We start from the raw sequence: 17,923 nt of genomic DNA, 5'->3' as shown, positions 1-17,923 counted from the left end.
GCTGCTCATATGTGGATGGATTTATGTCTGGATTCTCAATTCTGTTCCATTGGTCTATGTGCCTGTTGTTGTACCAGTACCAGGCTGTTTTGGCTACTGTCTCAGTATAATAGGTTCTAAAATCAGGTACAGTGAGGCCTCCCACTTTGTTCTTCTTTTTCAGTAATGCTTTACTTATCTGGAACCTCTTTCCCTTCCATATGAAGTTGGTGATTTGTTTCTCCATCTCATTAAAAAATGTCGTTGGAATCTGGATCGGAATTGCGTTGTATCTATAGATGGCTTTTGGTAGAATAGACATTTTTACAATGTTAAGTCTTCCTATCCATGAGCAAGGTATGTTTTTCCACTTTTGTAGGTCTTTTTGGTTTCTTGCAGTAATGTCTTGTAGTTTTCTTTGTATAGGTCTCTTACCTCTCTGGTAAGATTTATTCCTAAGTATTTTGTCTTCTTGGGGGCTACTGTAAATGGTATTGATTTGGTGATTTCCTCTTCAATGTTCTTTTTGTTGGTTGGAGGAATCTAACTGATTTTTGTATGTTTATCTTGTATCCTGATACTCTGCTGAACTCTTCTATCAGTTTCAGTAGTTTTCTTGAGGATTCCTTAGGGTTTTCTGTATATAAGATCATGTCATCTGCAGACAGAGATACTTTTACCTCTTTCTTACCAACCTGGATGCCCATTATTTCTTTATCTTGCCTAATTGCTCTGGCTAGGACCTCCAGCACAATGTTGAATAAGAGTGGTGATAAAGGGCATCCTTATCTGGTTCCCAGTCTCAAGGGGAATGCTTTCAGACTCTTTCCATTTAGGATGATATTGGCTGTTGGCTTTGTATAAATGCCCTTTATTATGTTGAGGAATTTTCCTTCTATTTTGCTAAGAGTTTTTATCATGCATGGGTGTTGAACTTTGTCAAATGCCTTTTCTGCATCAATTGATAAGATCATGTGGTTCTTGTCTTTTGTATTATTTATATGATGGATTACATTAATTGTTTTTCTAATGTTGAACCATCCCTGCATACCTAATATGAGTCCCACTTGGTCATGGTAAATTATTTTTTTGATATGTTGTTGAATTCTATTGGCTAGAATTTTGTTGAGGATTTTTGCATCTAAGTTCATGAAGGATATAGGTCTGTAATTTTCTTTTTTTGTGGTGTCTTTACCTGGTTTTGGTATCAGGGATATGCTGGCTTCATAGAATGAGTTTGGGAGTATTCCGGCAGACGTAAGTCTTGACCACTGTGCCACAGGAGTTTCCACATGGTAGGCACCCAATAAGTATTCAGGGAGGAGCCCTTGTAGAAAACTGAGGTATAATTTTTTTTTTTAACCTTTACTGACTCAATTCCTGATTTTGATGTGTTTATAATTTTGTATTTATAGGCTTCCTAGGAATTGAGGATTGCTTTAAAATTACACATGATGTAAAACAGGATATTTTAAAAAGCTGTTATAAAAACTAGCTAAAATAGATGATTCCAGGAACCTAGGAAAGCAAATTTCCTATTTTTTAATTTTAAAAGTCCCCTAAATAAAATCATGTATCTGATAAAGGTATAATATCCAGAATTTATAAAGAACTCCTAAAATTTAGCAAGAAAAAGACAAAGAACCCAATTTAAAAACAGGCAAAGGACCTGAATAGATATTTCACCAAAGAAGGTATACAAATGGCCAACAAGCACCTGAAAAAAATGCTCAGCATCATTTAGTCATTAAGGAAATGCAAATCAAAACCGCTATGAGATACTACCTCACCCCCCACTAGAATGGCTATGATTAAAAAAAGAAAGACAAAAACAAACAGAAAATAGCAGGTGTTAATAAAGGTATAGAGATACTGAAACTCTCATTTATTGCTGGTGGGAATGCAAAATAGTATATCCACTCTAGAAAACAGTTTGACAATTCCTCAAAGAGTTAAACAGAGAACTACCTTAAGACCCAGCATTCCCAATTCTAGGTACATACCCAAAAGAATTGAAAGCAGGAACACAAAGAAAAACCTGTATACCAACGTTCATCACAGCACTCTTCACAATAGCCAAAAGGTGGAAATAATCTAAATGTCCGTCAGCAAATGAATGGATAAACGTACAGTGGAATGTTAGTTAGCCATAAAGAGAAATGAAGCCTGATTTATGCCACAGCATGAAGGAACCTTGAAAACATTTTGCTGAGTGAAATACATCAATTACAAGTGTATAGAGACAAAGGTAGATGGGTGATTAACAGGGGTGGGAGAGAGGGGGGAAGTGGGAGTCATTGCTTTGGGGAGTTTCTATTAATTGTAGTAGAATGATTTTGAAAAGGATAATGGTAATGGTGGCACAACATGATGAACATAATCAATGTCATTGAATTGTCTGTGTAAAAATTGTTGAATTGGCACATATTTTGTTATATATTTTTTTAACCACATTTTTAAAGTCCCCTAAATAAAACAAAAATGTTTATTGATGATAATAGTGGAGTAAGAGTATCTTGATCCTTAAAAGGAGATGCCAAATTTTTAAGAGTTAGAGTTTCCAAAAGCAATTTAGAGCGAAGCATAAAAAAAAAAAAAAGAGAGAGTGAATTCTCAAAGATTGATGAGGGGTTGGTGACCAGAACACCTTTAGAAAAAGTTTACTTTTTTATTTGTAAGAGACTGTCAGTTATTTGAGGGAATGCTTAGGTCCTCTCAGCTTCTCTCCACCACTCCTCTTCCCCCAACTTTTATCCATATCCTTGCTCTCAGAAGAAGGAATTGACCTGGCATAGCCAAGATAAGGTTTGGGATTTTCCCCTTCTTTTCCAGCTCTCCCCCTGGAAAACCCTGAGACACCCGTGTTTGGAGGAAAGAAGGTGATGTTCCTGTCTCCACTCTCAATGGAGGCCAGAAGACCTAAGAGTCCAGGGTGGCAGTGGGCCTGTCATTCGGTGGTCTCTCAATATCCCCTTTACTCCCACATGCCCCAGGCAGCCTGTCTGGGTCTGTGTCCTGTTTCCTGTGGTTAGAGAAGAGTGGGAAGTGAACTCTTAGGGAACTTTGTGAACTTTAAAGTACCATACAAATGTATGGGACATTATTACTATTTACTTGAAGTTTCTGAGACCCTATTATATATCATGGCTCTGTGCTGGGGAACATAGAAGTGAGTGACTCCCTATCCCTCCTCTGAGGAGCTCAGTCTAGTCACAGGACACATTTGTAAACCACCAGTATTATGACTACAAAACCAAAAAAAAAAAAACCAAACCCAGTGCCGTGGACAGTGCTGTTTTATTATGATTCTGTCTTTGTGTTTCTGTTCAGGTTTTGCAAGCCCCTTGGCTGTTGTCGTTGTTTTTCTGAGCTACGTAGTGGGGTATAGGGGAAAGAGCATCACACTGAGGGAGCCAGGAAACCTGGATTTTTATCTCATAGCTGCCTGGACGAGATAGACATACAACCTTGGACAAGTCTCCTAGCCTTTCTGAGTCTTATCTCCTTGTCTGTAAAGTGAGGGAAAGAATCCTACCCTGCCCACAGCAGAAGGGTTTAAGTGAGGCTTTAGTGAGGGGTTTGGTGAGGAGGAATATTGGAAAGTTGTCAGTGCTGTACAAGTGTGAGGAGTAGTTATTCCCATCAGTTGGCTCACTGGGCCACCTCAGGCTGTACCTAGGTTTCTCAGTGTCTGGAGTCAGATCTCGGGGGAGGATATTCTTGGGAACTGCTGAGTGGAGATGAGCACATACAGTCTTCAGACAGTACTGAGTGATGGAGATGGAACATGAGGGCTCTGTCAGTGATGGGAGCAGGGCTTTTCTGCCCCGAGGTGATCTTCTTCCTCTTGACTGTGTCTAGGTTGAAGACTCATCTTAAAAAGATGTGGTTTTTGTGCTTTACAGTTTATTTGAGCCTATATCAATTGGTCCTCATAACAACCCTGTATTTACAGATAAGAGAGTCTCAGAGAGGTAAAGTGGTTTGCCGAAGGTCACTTAGCCAGTTAAGAGTAAATCCAGAACCAGAAATCAGGTTGTCTGCCTCCTGTTTAGTCCAAGTCTAGCCAACTCCAACATGTGCTCAAGGATGGAGGGTGAGGGGGGCACAACAGAGAAGAGGTTGACTGCTGGATGCCATCAGTTCCATTTGACTGATAAAGCAACTTAAGCCCAAAGAGGTTAACTGACTTGCCCAGAGTCACATTGTTAATGTGGTGGGCCCTCAGAAACTAACTGTTGAATGAATGAATGAGTGAGCCAATAAGGAAGCAATGGGAGATATTTACAAGAACTCTAAGGGATTACACAGGATCAATTCAATTCAGTTTGTATATACTGATCAGACATCCCGGATTCTGAGCAGGTAGACTCTGGGAATACACAATATATATCCTCGAATGATTACAGACCTGTGCATAAAACTTAGCTCAAATAACTAAAGTAAAAAGTGAATGTAGGTTTGTAGATGAGGTATAGGCATAGTATTGTAGGGATGCTAAGGAGAGCAAGAGCTCATCTGGTTGAGAAGATCCAGGGAGCCAGAGAGGTCTAGGCTGGACCTTGTAAAGAAGAGGAGGGTATTGCAGATGGGGGTTTGGCAGAAGCAGCTGGGCTCTAGGCTGAGCAGACAGCCCCCCCCGGGCTATTTGTGGGAGCAGTGGGTGGAGAAAGCAGCCTTTAGCTAAAATTCTGGAAGGTTCTCGTTTTTCTCTTGTTGGTGTGGCTCACTGCCTGTCTTGTCCTGGTGGGACCTTGTTGCAGGAGGACATCCATCTCAGGGAACTGGAAAACAAACACAGGATCTGCAATGCTGGAGCAAATTGCCATGTCAGACAGGTGAGTGAGAGAGAGTACCTGGTTCGGTGAGAGGGAAGCTTTCATAGATGAAGAGATTTAAGAAGTAAGCCCTGCCCAAAGGGAGCCTCTGATCTAACAGGACAAGCCCAAGCAGCCAGTTAAAAAGATCAGACAGGACTAGGTCATGTGTTAAATTATGGAGATAAAGACTATACAAGCTCCAAGGGAAGACTAGTTAGTATGGATTGTAATAGCCAAAGAAGGCATCCTAGAGGAGGTGAGACCTGCTCTGGGCCTGGAAAGATGAGTCAGCTCTGGAGAGCAGAGGGCAGGGCACTGTAGCTAAGGGAATAATCTTCATGAGGGGAGGGAGGGATGAGAAAGGGACAGGGAATGGGAGAGGTGGAGGTGGCAAGAAGAGCTTGACCAGCAGGCCAACTTGATGGAAGCTAATGCCCCAGGCTCAGGACACCTTCCTGTCCCCTCCAGGTACAAGCTCTGGGTGGACACCTGCTCTGAGATGTTTGGTGGCCTGGACATCTGTGCTGTCAAAGCTGTACATGGCAAAGATGGGAAAGACTACATTTTTGAGGTAAGTCTGGCCCAAGGAGCATCTCAGTGAAAGACAACTCCTGAGGCTAGAGGCCAAGTTCTTGGCTTGAGAACTGTGTAGGCAGCCCAGACTGCATTTGGGTTAGTGTTCTGGGCCACAGGAAGATTCCCAACTGGCAGATCAGTGGCTGTGCATAGCAATACACCTCTGCAAGTGGGGAGTCATTGCTGCCAACTGGCTAGGCTGACCGACACCATGTTGTAGGAGATGCCAGATATGGCTTCCTGGGGCCCTAGCTTAATGCCATTCCTCTGAGAAAGGCTGTAGTGTTTTTACCATTCTCATTCTCAGAAAGTTGACCTTGGGATTCATTGGGTTCAACCTGCTCATTTTTCAGGTGAGAAAACTGAGGCTTAAGGCCAAGAACACATGCCCAAAGCTAGTGAATCAGTATCTCAACCTGGTCTCCTAGATGCAAAAAATTCTTCTTAGCATCTTACTGAGTCTTGGAGACATATTACTCAGCTTGGGTCTTTGCTAACTCCCTTTTCCTGAATTAAGAAAGGCAATGGCAGTATGAATCTTTCACACATATCCCTGCAGTCTTCTGAGAGCACAAAAAGCCTCCCTTTTAGGACTTGGTTGTATTCCCACAGTACTGGTGTCAGGATCCCTAAAATGGGCTTCAGAATCTCCTCCATGGCTTGCTTGGGATCTAACCTTCTGGGTGGTCACCTCCCCTCTCTGAGTAGCTCAGTTTTCTCATTCATAAATGAGAGAGGTGGGCTATAGTCTATGATACAAATAGGGCAAAAACTTCCTGAAGGAGGAAAACATTGATCTGGGCCTTGAAGGATCAGAAGAATCAGGGTTGGTGGTGAAAGAGGGAAGGCAGCCTGCCAGATAAGTAGCAGAGGCAGGAATCTAGTCATTTAATGAGTGGAGCATGTTTGGAGACAGAGATTGTGTGGGTGAAAAGTCACAAAGAGATGAAAACTGCCTCCTGTGACCCAGGGACATAAGGGAGTGTGTTGGCCAGATCTTTCTCTCTTCCTGCAGACCCCTTAGCCCTGGGGCTGCACTTTCTCCTTGCTCTTACCTCTCCCCACTACATTCAGCCATCAGTCTTTCAGACTAACTGAGTCCCGGTGTAGTTGAAGTTTGGGGGAAGGGCCCAAGGCTCAGGTTTGCAGGAGGAGGGGAGAAAGATCCTACTCCCGCTTAGGAACATGCTTCAAGCTGAAGATAAGAACATCAGCTTCACCTCCAGCTTATCTCTGTCAGTTTAACTCTTTCCCATTCTGAAAGACTGTACGAGGCCTCTTATGTTTCTAGTCCTTTTCCTCACTTGGCCACACCTTCCATCAGGTCATGGATTGCAGTATGCCACTGATTGGCGAACACCAAGTGGAAGACAGACAACTCATCACAGAACTAGTCATCAGCAAGATGAACCAGCTGCTGTCCAGGACCCTTGCCCTGTCTCCTCAGAGACCCTTAACCACCCAGCAGCCACAGGTAAGTGGCTGGGAAGAGACACAAGAGAGCCAAGAACCGTTCCAACCCTCCCACCACCCCCCACCCCCCTTGCTCTAGGCTTTGGGTCTAGGATGGAGTAGAGGTCAGATATCCTCAGGCCTGGATGTGATCTTAGAAGTCTTCTCCCTCTCCCTTTCCTTACCTTCCCTCCCATTTGGAGGCCTGATTATCTTCCACCACCCCTTATAGAGACCGACTTATTAGCAGTCTGCAGTACCAGCCGTAGAAATGTCCAGGGATGGAGTGAGACCTGGGTCTCTTCCCTATAAACTTGAAGTCTCCAGGGAACCAGAGCCAGTTTCCCCTGGGAGCCAGGATGCCCAGTCTTTTAAATTGGGATATTCCTGAGGAGGGGCTGGATAGGACCTCTTACCAACTATTTATGTCTGTGTGTGATGGGTGTGCCAAATTTATGGAGAAAGAAGGGTCTTTCTGGGGAATCTGCTGGTCTCGACAGAGGGGAGAGTCAGGTCCCTCATTCTGGGAGAAGGTGACAAGGCAAAACTCCTATTAGAAATCTTCTCTGCTTCACGAGGGAGAGGAGGCAGCCTTCTTCAGTGGCCTGTGATACATGACCCATGGCCAATCCCATTCACATGACATCGTACCAGCTGCAGGTTGAGTGGGAAACCCACACTGAAGCTTCTGTAGAACATCAGGCCCTGAGGCCTTTGAGTGGACCAGAGAGAGTCAGGGACCCCAGGCCAGGGGTGCTTTAGTCCCACCTAGAAGTTACCTTACTTTTCAAAAATATCACAAATCTTCTTTTCACTGAACTTTTGTGTAATGAAGTGGTAAGAACTTGGGATAATGAATGAAAGGACCGAATCCTAGTCTAGTTCTGCCCCTACACAGATGTGTAACTTTGCAGGGGGTCGGGGGGAGCAGGAATTACTACCCTTTCTCGGAATCAAGTTTTATCAAATTGTAAATGAGAATTCTCTCAGAAGTCTTTCCTTTAAAATCCTGCTTCAGTTAGTGAGTTAGAATAGAATAGTGATCCAGAGTGTGGGCTTTGAAACGAAAACTTCCCGAGTTTGAATCCTGGTACCTCCATTTACTAGCTTTGTGACCTTGGACACGGTCCTTTTCTGTGGCTCATGAGAGATAATAACAATCCCTGGCTCACATGGTAGTTCAGAGTATTAAGTGAGATACCAAAACCAAAACCCACTGCCGTTGAGTCGATTCCTACTCATAGCGACCCTACAGGACAGGGTAGAGCTGCCCCACAGAGTTTCCAAGGAGCGCCTGGCAGATTCGAACTGCTGACCTCTTGGTTAGCAGCCACAGCACTTAACCACTATACCACCAGGGTTTTCTAAGTGAGATAAGGCACCTAAAATATGGCATAGTACATATTAAGTGCTCAATAAAGGTTAGCCATTATTACTTGCTGCAAACAGTTAATGTGCTTGGTTGCTAACCAAAAGGTTGGAGGTTCCAGTCCACCCAGAGGCACCTTGGAATAAAGTCCTGGCAATCTGCTTTTGAAAAATCAGCCATTAAAAACCCTATGGAGCACAGTTCTACTCTGATACACATGGGGTTGCTATGAGTCAGAATCGACTCCACGACAACTGGCGTTTGTCTGTTATCATGTAAGTAAGCAACCTCTGGGCTTCGGTTCCTTAAGTCTCAGGCTTTGAAATCACCCTTCTCTTTTCTGCATATCAGTGCTCACTGAGAGTTTTACTGCAGCCAGAAGCAAAGGCAATTAGATTCTAGAAGTTCTTCAGTAAGAAAGAAGGCTGACTGCCTTACTCTGAAGGGGGAGTCTGGATTATTAAAGCAGTTTGGATTCTTTAGAATAGCAAATTACCTAGGTTTCTCTTCTCATCATTTGATTGTCACAGAATCATAGCATAGAAGTGTAGTTCGTGTTTATAAGAATGGGCCTGAATTATCAAGAAAGGGTTAAACGGTAGTCAGTACTGCGTATTCTGTTTACAAAGACTGGAAACATAATATATGAGAAGTATTTCCAACTAAAATAAAGTAATATGACGACTGGCAAGTCATTTCCCTCTCTGAGCCTCAGTTTCCCCATCTCTGATATGAGATGATATCTAAATGCCTTTGAGTTCTAAAAATTTCTTTGAGTGGAATACTGATGCTCAGTAAATGGGAAATTCTGGACTAAGAGAAGTTGACCGTCTGGGTGTCTGCATTGGGAGTAGCCCCATGCAGTGGGGTGTCATCATACGTTAGCTCTTGTGGGCAGTTCATATCTTCTGTAGCTGGCTCATACTTTGTCTGACTCCTAGCCAAGTGCCCTGAACTTCAGGGATTTAGTCACTAGAGAATTATAGCCAGGTAATTGGGAGAACAAAAATTAATTGCTTGTCAGAGATACAAGGCCATTATTTATATATTGTGCTTAACTAGAGGTGATGAAAAGAATTTCATGGTTAAAAACATAATCAGCCCTGTGGTTAGATTTTATAAATCTGATGAAGCCAAGATACTTGGATCCTAGTCCTGCCTTTTAGTCTACACTGACTCTGTCGATGATAGGATTGGCGAATTTTTGCTTGGCCCTCCCTAGAGAAAGAGTGACAAGTGATCCCCTTCTTCCCTTTAGCCCTGAGAAATACAGAGGACATCCGGTAGCCTCTTAAAGAATTTTTGACTGAGTAAGAGAGCCCGACTCTGCCCAGACAAGATAAACAGAAATGGGCTGCTCCAGGATTCTATGAGGGGTCCTGAAGTACTTCTATAAGTGTGTACAACACTCTCTCAGCCTTCTGCGAGGGAAGTCATCCTGAACTAGAGGAAGGCTGTGCTGAGAACTGGGAGACTTGAGCTTAGCCCTGGCCTTGCTGCTGGCTGACCAGGTGACCTTGGGCAATTTCTCCGCATTTCTGTGCCTCAGCCAGGACCTTTGTTTGTAAAATGAGGGATAAACAAAAAAATCACCTTCTAGCAATAAAATTTAGATTATATGAAAATGATTTCTGATGCATAAAAGTTCAATAACAAGAGAGACATCGCACAAAAATATTTTCCATTCCAGAGATGTCACATAAAAGTATTTTCCATTTCACAGAAAGCACTCCTTGGAACAAGGCCCTTATTTTTATAAACATTAAATATTGCAGTTTAAACATTTTAAAGGGAAATCTATAATATATCAGAGTCAAAGCAGGAAGCAAGGTGAGGAATGAGCCTCCCTAAAGATGGGGCTCCTTGCAGAAATCCCACTATCCTTTGCTCAGCCTCTCATTAGAGGCTACAGCAGGATGTTGTGGGAAGCTTGCCAGGCTAGCAGTCGGGGTGCTCAAGCCTTAGTCCCTACTCTGCCTTAAGGTTGTGTGACCTTGGGCAAGTCACTTCCTATCTCTAGACCTCTGTTTCCTCACCTATTAAATCGAGTTGAATTAGATGATCTCTAGAGTCCTTCTGTGCTCAGCTCACATGATTAAATTGATCTTGTAAATGCTTCTCAAGTGCCTTGTAGGCAGGGGCCGTGCCTTATTCGTCTCTGTGTTCCTGCTGACTAGCACAGGCCTACCCCAGAATGTTGCTTAACCTTAGTTTAAAACGGATGCTAGGCTCTAGGTCTTCTCCTTCTCTGCCTCCTTTGCTCACTCCTCCACTTCTGTAAATCTCTAAATGTCAATGCCCCAGAACTTGGTCTGTGTCTACTCCCTGGTGATCTCGGCCAGTCCATATCAATCTCCTGCCCTGACCACCCCTTTAAAATCCAGATTCACATTTTTAACTCTTGCTTGAAATCTTTACTTCAGTGTCTAAAAGGTATCTTAAATATAACATGGCCAAAGCAGATCTCTTGGTTATTTTTCCCTTAAACCTTCCCTTCCCCCCAGTTTTCCCCAAGCAGTTTGTATAGGCCCCTATCTGCCTCTTTGTCCTCAAACCATTGTAGCTCTTGCCCAGTCTGCCCTAGCCACGCTGGTAAGGGCCTTTGCCTTAGCTGTATGCTCTCTCTCCGAAATGCTCTTCCCCCTTATCCTTGCATGGCTGGCTCCTTCACAACAGTGTAACTAGCATTTCTTCAACCACCCCGTCCAAAGTTGCCACCTAGTCACTGGCTACCACCTCTCCCCTTTTTAATTTTCTGCATAGCACTCAGCATCAGCTAAGATTATTCTTGTCTATTTATTTCTTTGTCTCCTCCACTAGAATGTAAGCTCCTTGAGAGTAGGAGCTTGTTCACTGCTGTATCTCTAGGGCCCAGCAGGGTACCTAGTACCTAGTAGCCATTGAGTACATTATGGGTGTACCAAGGAGGATAGATGGGAGTGGTCTGCCCAGGTGCAGTCAATCATCTGTAGAGAATTTTAACAACAATCATAAAACTAACCAAATGTCTACTCTTTATCATCACCTAGTTCTAACAGTTGTATACAAACAACAGTGATAAAATGGTCCTCCCACCCAGGCAAACCACTGCCACTAACCCCTCCCCTTGATATGCCACTGCATAACTACCAGCGTATTGGAGTTGAGCCAGGATCCTATTAAGGATTTTGGGAGTGTGCAAGTGATACAAACCAGGGGGCATTACCTGGGTCCCAGCCAGGACTTTGCAGGCCCAACCAGCTCTTTGCCTGACCATCTGGGCCCTTAGATGCTGTCACTAATTCATGTGCCACTTCTCACAGGCCCCTCTTGCTCGCCTCTTCTGTAGCTCTGGCGGCCCAGGCTGAGTGAAGCAGCTTCTGGCCTGAGTCACAAGCCTAGGAGCTGCTTCCTACCCAGATTTCTGGGCGAAGACTAGAGCAGACATCACTACCCAGTTGTTTACCTTTCTCTATATCTTTGCCTGCAACTCCATCATGAGAGCGTTTCTTCTTTGATTCTAGGGGAACACCTAAAGGACACTAGTTCAGTGGGGGAAGGGAGGGGGAGTGAAGCAAGGGAGAGGACACATCTTACCTTGTTACCAGCCAGCCCCTAGCTGGGATGGGTTAACTATAGCACACAAAGGGCACAGGCATGGGAGCGGGCCCAGGCTGCCTGCTGTGGTTCGGAGGTGTAGAGTCAGGGGTGTAAGAGGCCTTGACTGTCCTGAAACAGAGAGAAGAGTGGCAAAGGCTGATCTGGCTGATTACAGCTGAGCCTCAGCCTGCGTGGACTGCCAGCTTTGGGGGGGCCCTGAGAGTTGGCCTAGGCAGTGACCTTCTACACCAGGGGGCTCTGAAGTCCTTTAGGGAGACTGTTCTCAGGGCGGCAGTGACACCTGGTGGCCAGTGACAGCCAAAGCCTGCGGGCTAAATACCCACAGAGCCTCCTTCCTGTACTCCCTGCTCTGCCCTCTCCCCACACATGCCCTGACCCTTGGAGTCTGTCTTCTGGGATCTGAACTAGGCCTCTCATCTTGGGGCTCTGGAGAGACGTGTGCTGCTGTTGAGAGTCCAGGAACCAGGGAGGAGGCAGGTGGACAAAGCTTCCAGGTCATGCTGTCCTTCACGTGGCTAATCTTTGTTCGCTTCCCATTTTACTGTTCCCATCCCTTTTATTCTCCTGTAAAGTCTTCCAGAACCAAAGGACTGAATCGCTGATGCAGAAATCTCAGACACAGAAGGGTGAGGGGGAGACTGGTCTGTGTTCAGTATACAGAGTGGGCGTGCTATTTGGCTTGTGGGTTACGCCCATGGGGAGTGATTTTAAGACTCAGCCTTAGGAAGCATTAATACACATTTGGTGCCCAGCCTCTTCTACCCTGAGCTGATCAGAGTACATGTGAAACACTGTTTGCTGCCTGAGGGTCAGAGTGTGACAGGAACAAACTCTAACTGCAATGTGCTCAGTGAAGAAAAACTGGGAGGCAGATCTATTCTGTGAGTAAAAGTTAAAGGAACTACAATTGATTAGCAGTGGTTTCAAGGAGCACGTGACTTTATGTCTTTAGCTTTCTGGTCGCTGCCGTGGGATAGACCTGGTACCTAAAGGCAAACCTTCTGGAAGACAGGTTTGGACCCAGCATAAGGAATACACTGTCTAGCACTGAGAGGGAAAATGGCTGCTCTGGCAAGAAGCGTGTGCCTCCCACAGCAATGCTAATCAAGTAGGGCAGTTGAAACCCTCCTCCTAGACATGGAAAGGAGTTGGCTGGGAGTGAGAGCTATTGGAGCCAATACATTTTAAAATCTTCTAGCTCTGAGATGCTGTGCTCAAGGATATGTGCTAACTACAGAATCTGGAAAAGGCAGTGATGAGAGCTCAGAATTGAAGGACTGAGGCCATACCTCTGGCCCTTAAGGGGACATTGCGCCAATCATTTTTATGGCTCTCTGGTCTAAGAAAATACTCCAAACATTTCCAGCCAGGTCCTTAGGGCCACAAAGGCTCATAAAGGTGAGGATTCTTTGGTGAGAAGGACCAAGGCTAAGAACAGGCTTCACTGGAGCCTAAAGAAGAGCCATGCATTTAGAGAGGGGGACACAATTGTTCCTCAAATCCCAAACATGGGAATAAGAGGGCCTTACTTGAGCTTCAAAGAGGTAAATTTAGGACAAATGAAAGGCCTTCCTGCTTCCCACAGTGGGCTGACATTAGGGAATTTGTTCCCCAGTGAGTATGAGCTGAGAATGTGAAGAGATGTGAGGCAGGTTCAGATAGTCACTGGTGACTAGATCCCTCAACAGACTATTAAGGGAAACTATTTTGGGGCTGTCCTAACTTTTAAAGGACATCTTTAATCACTTGAAGCTGACATTCTGACCTCGAGTGACCTGGCCCTCAGTGCCCCCATAGGACCCATGGACTGCCCCCGTGGGACATGTCTTGTGTCCTTAGGTTATGAGAGGGCCCCAGTCAACGAGATGAGCTCTGTCCTCAGAGCAGAAGAAGAAGCAGCAGCAGCTCATCCTTGGGCACCTTTTACGACCTCTTTGAGGAAGGAAGGTGGCCCAGATGACTGCAGAGGTGAGCCCAGAAAGATCCCAAGGTGCCAGAAAGCCTGATGTCCCCTTTGCACTGGCTGAACCTACAGCCTCCAGACTACATTCCTTCCCACTGCCTCATTCCCCCTGGGGTCCCAGACCGGGGCAGTGGGGCCTGGGGGAGCTGATCAGAATAGTTCCGTGGCACGTCCGGCAAGTTGCTTGGCCTGGCCTCTTTCCTGGGGCCAGGCCCTGGGACCCTTTTCCAATTTCCTGTCTCAGAAATGCTGAGCAAGCACAGGCCCTTCCTCCTCAGTGGGAGTGGGGGCAGCTGGGCTCAGGCCAACAACCCTCAAGAATTGAGTCACTCAATGTCTTTCCTTCCTCAGCTTCTCGTCCTGCTGGGACCTTAGACGGGTACTTCTCTCATGTACCTTATCTACTGAAAAGGACAGGATGGGAATTAAAGTGCCTTTGACAGAAACCCACAAACCGACACCCGTGGGCTTGGTTTCTCTCCCAAGCCAGTGATTTCCTTGCCAATCACCTCAAAAGCTAATATTTACTATTTGTGACTGACTGTTCTGCTTCTGCAGGGACCTTGCTGGGACCAAGTCTGTGATCTCTTGAGGGCATGGGACAGCTCAGCCCTGAGCCATCTGAGTAGTCTGGTTTCAATTTAACCCCACAAACACTGAACTACTATGTACCAGGTGACAGAAAACCACTCAAAAATATCTTCTCATGACCACATGAGATTCTACCATTAGAGCTTCATTCCTTTGGATTGACATTTATTATTATTTAAATAATAGTGATGATCACTTACATTTGCCTAGTGCTTTATAATTTAAAAGTACATATATAATTTTGAGTCTCAGAACCCTTATGTGAGATGAATGGCCTAGTATTTCTATCTCTGTTTTACGTATCAACAAAGAGAATGCAAGTGACTTGTCCAAGATCACACAGCTGGTAAACAGTGAAAGCTGGATCTTCTGGTCCCTAGTTAAGGGAGCTCTTAACCATATGCTGTGCCCTTTGGTGCTTCCGCCAGACCACAAGGGAAGAGAAGAATGGAGAGAGCTGAGCATTGTGACCTTGTGTAAGGGAAACCTTTGCTGTCCTCCTTTTGACAACCAAGTGATGGATCTGTCAACCTGGGAGGAGTCTCTGAGCGTCACCAAAACAACTAGCTGTCTCCCACCTCTCTGGCTTCTCTCATGACCAAAGCCCAGTGGATTTGGCATAGCAGGATACCCAGCTGAATTAGCTTTGATGTAGGGCAGCAGTACTCTCTCCTTGCCAAGCGCCTCAAAGCCTGTGCCTGCAGGACACTCTGTACTAGCAGACTGACCGTGACCTCTCACCCCAGAAAAACTCCACAGCCCTGGGTCTTGCTGGACCCAGGACCCTGACGCTAAGTAGAGATTGTTTTGTATTTCAGACACCTAAAGAACTGAAAAATTCATTAAAGAATTAATGGAAGCCCGGAGTCAAAAGGGCATATAGAAGTCATCTACCTGCAACTACTTGAGCCCCCTCTACAGCATCTCTGACCAGAATGTATCCAGGCTTTGCTTAAATACCTCTAATGATAGGAAGCTCATTACTACCCAAGCTAGCCCTTGATAATATTCAGATTTACATTGGACTAATTTTGTCCTTCTAATAATACTAGGTGCTTCCATGGTTACCACATTTAATTCTTACAATCTCCCCATTTGGGAAACTGAAACTCAGAGATTAAGTAACTTGCCCAAAGTCACATGAGGAAAGATGTCATTTCCAGACTTCTCAGCATCGTCTCTGCCCCATGTACCTGTTTTATTCTGCTAGTGTCCCTCTTAAAAGAGGTGCCCAGAACTGGTCACAGTGCTTTCTCCTGGGGCTTGATCAGCCAAAAGAACAACAGACCTATGACCTCCCCTTGCTGAGACATTGGAAGCTGACACCCTCTGGGCTTGTTGACATCCTAGAATCCCAGGATTTTTTTTTTCCTTATGCTGCTATAGTGCCATTTATTCCCCTTCTTTTTTGTGTGCAGCGGGGCACAAGCACTGGACTTCACATCCTTACCTGTTTGAGTCAGTCCAACGTTCAGAGGGAAGCTGCAGCTCAGTCTGGCCACGAGTCCCTGCTGCAGCCTGGCTACAGGCCAGTCTTTGGCAGTGACGCCAGGGTGGCCAGACTTCTGTGGAATTCGGCATCCCAGGCCACTCTTGGTGACTGGAGACAGATCCATGGTAGCCAAACCCCACAGGGAATAGGCCCTCCGCCCCTAGCAGACAGAAGGCTTGTGGGTGGAGCCAGAGTGTCTCAGCCTAGCAGGGGAAAGTCCTTAGGGACTCTCCTCCCCGCCGCTGTAGTCCCTGGGAAGTCTTCCATCTGCAACCTCCGTGGAGCCGGGGACAGGAGAAGCTCCCTGGGCACCAGACGAGGGTGGCTGAGGCACATTCCCAGGCTCCAGTGAAGGACTGCCCTTGGGAGCTCTTCTCCTGAAGCATTTGGAAGGGAACCTTGAGCTCTGGTCATGCTTGGGGCTCTTGTTTGTATATTTCTGTGGCTAAAGAGAGCTGGGGCCTGCCTTTGTGGTGCGTGCACCCTTGTGAACTCTTCCCAGTGTCAGAGTTGTACCATTAGAGCTTAACTTAGGGGATTTTCAAAGTTTTTCCCGAAATCATAAGTGCTCAGAGTTGGAAGAAACCGCAGTGTTCGTCTAGTCCATCTCACATTTAATGGATTTATTAATTTTACCTTTTAAATAAATTGTTCCAGTATCAGGCCATGTATCCCAATTTTTCTTTGGAAAAAAAAAAAAAAGAGCACTGCATTTGTTGGGCATTCATGAGAAGACGAAGACACAGTCCTTGCTCTCAAGGATCTGGCATCACTCCAGTCTACAGGATGACAAGATAGCACTACAAGCACCCCCTTTGGTGGTACAAGTTTATTAGGTGCTATTACGAGATTTCAGAGAGGAGAGCACAGTCAACAGGGATAGTCAGAGGGAAGATTTCCTGAGTGGAGAGGAACTTGACTTAGGCATCCAGGATGTATTGGGTTGGATTGGCAGAAATGGAGAAAAGGCATTCCGATGGGTACTCAGCCTAAATAATGGTGTGGGCTAGACTAGAGAATAAACAATGAGGGCTCAGGCCTGGAAGAGGTGTGTTTAGATAAGGCTGGAAAGGCCGATTAGGATCATGCTGAAGAAGTTTCCAATGCTAGCCTGAGGAATCTGGATGCCGCCCTGAAGGCAATGGGGAGAGAATGGCACTGCTATTCACTCTGGGCTCCCATCTCAGCTGCATTAGCTCCACTGTGGGACCTTGGAAATTGTTTGACTTACTTGGTTGGACCTCAGGTTCTTTACCTAAAAATTAGGAATGCTGATAATAATATTACCTACTTCATAGAGCTATTATGAGGTTGAGGGAGATATTGCATAAACATGCCCATCATATATAATAAGCACTCAGTAAATATTAGCTATAAATTATTTAGAGTAGTAAAGTGACACAATTAGGAGAGGAGTTTAGGAGGGTAGTAGGTAGCCATGGAGAAGATAGATTGTAGAGAGAAGAAACTAAAGAATTTGGAGGCTATTATAGCAGCCTATCTCATAGCGACCCTGTTGGACAGAGTAGAACTGCCAATAGGGTTGCTATGAGTCGGAATAGACTAGAAGGCAATGGGTTTGTTTGTTTGGTTTGTAGTAGTCTAAACAAGAAATGATATAGGTCACCAGGGTTGCTCAAGAGAAGATGGTGGATCTGAGATGCCAGGAGGGAGGATCTGCTGGGTCTGGATGACAGCATGATCTCTTGCTGGCTAACTGGGTATGGGGCGTTTCAGTGCCAGATTCAGACCAAGCCTCATGGCTCCCATGAGAGTACTTGGAGGAAGGAGAAAAGAAGTGCTGGTGTTCTTGGTGTGATTGTGAGAGGTTGGGGTTATCGATGGAAAAGGCAATCACTGATGTGGTGGCTTGAAGGATATTTCAAAGGTCCCCTGCCTACTACTATCTGAAATTCTATTAGTAGAATGGTTTGAAGCAATGCTGTTATTGAAAGACTGGAAAAGGTAACACTGAAAACAGGCCTTGATAGGCAGGAGGCCCAGGGGAACAGGAGAGGCAGGGGAGGGCTGGGGGCATTTCACATGGAGCAAGGAGGACCAAAGAGGAAGTGGGAGGATGC

At 45.3% G+C, this 17,923-nt stretch overlaps 1 protein-coding gene across 1 annotated transcript in view; it reads left to right on the top strand.

The window, feature by feature from the left end:
- Window positions 1-17,923, top strand: part of SYN2 (synapsin II) — a 199,306-nt gene that overhangs the window by 170,837 nt on the left and 10,546 nt on the right. Inside the window, exons 8-10 of the mRNA XM_023547903.2 lie at window positions 4,743-4,817; window positions 5,268-5,370; window positions 6,700-6,849. Of these exons, the coding sequence (XP_023403671.2) occupies window positions 4,743-4,817; window positions 5,268-5,370; window positions 6,700-6,849 (328 nt within the window). The remainder of the gene's footprint in view (window positions 1-4,742; window positions 4,818-5,267; window positions 5,371-6,699; window positions 6,850-17,923) is intronic.

This window comes from Loxodonta africana, chromosome 22, assembly GCF_030014295.1.
Source record: "Loxodonta africana isolate mLoxAfr1 chromosome 22, mLoxAfr1.hap2, whole genome shotgun sequence".
NCBI lineage: Eukaryota > Metazoa > Chordata > Mammalia > Proboscidea > Elephantidae > Loxodonta > Loxodonta africana.
Note: the sequence above shows the minus strand (reverse complement) of the source record. Positions and strands in the feature narration are given on the sequence as shown.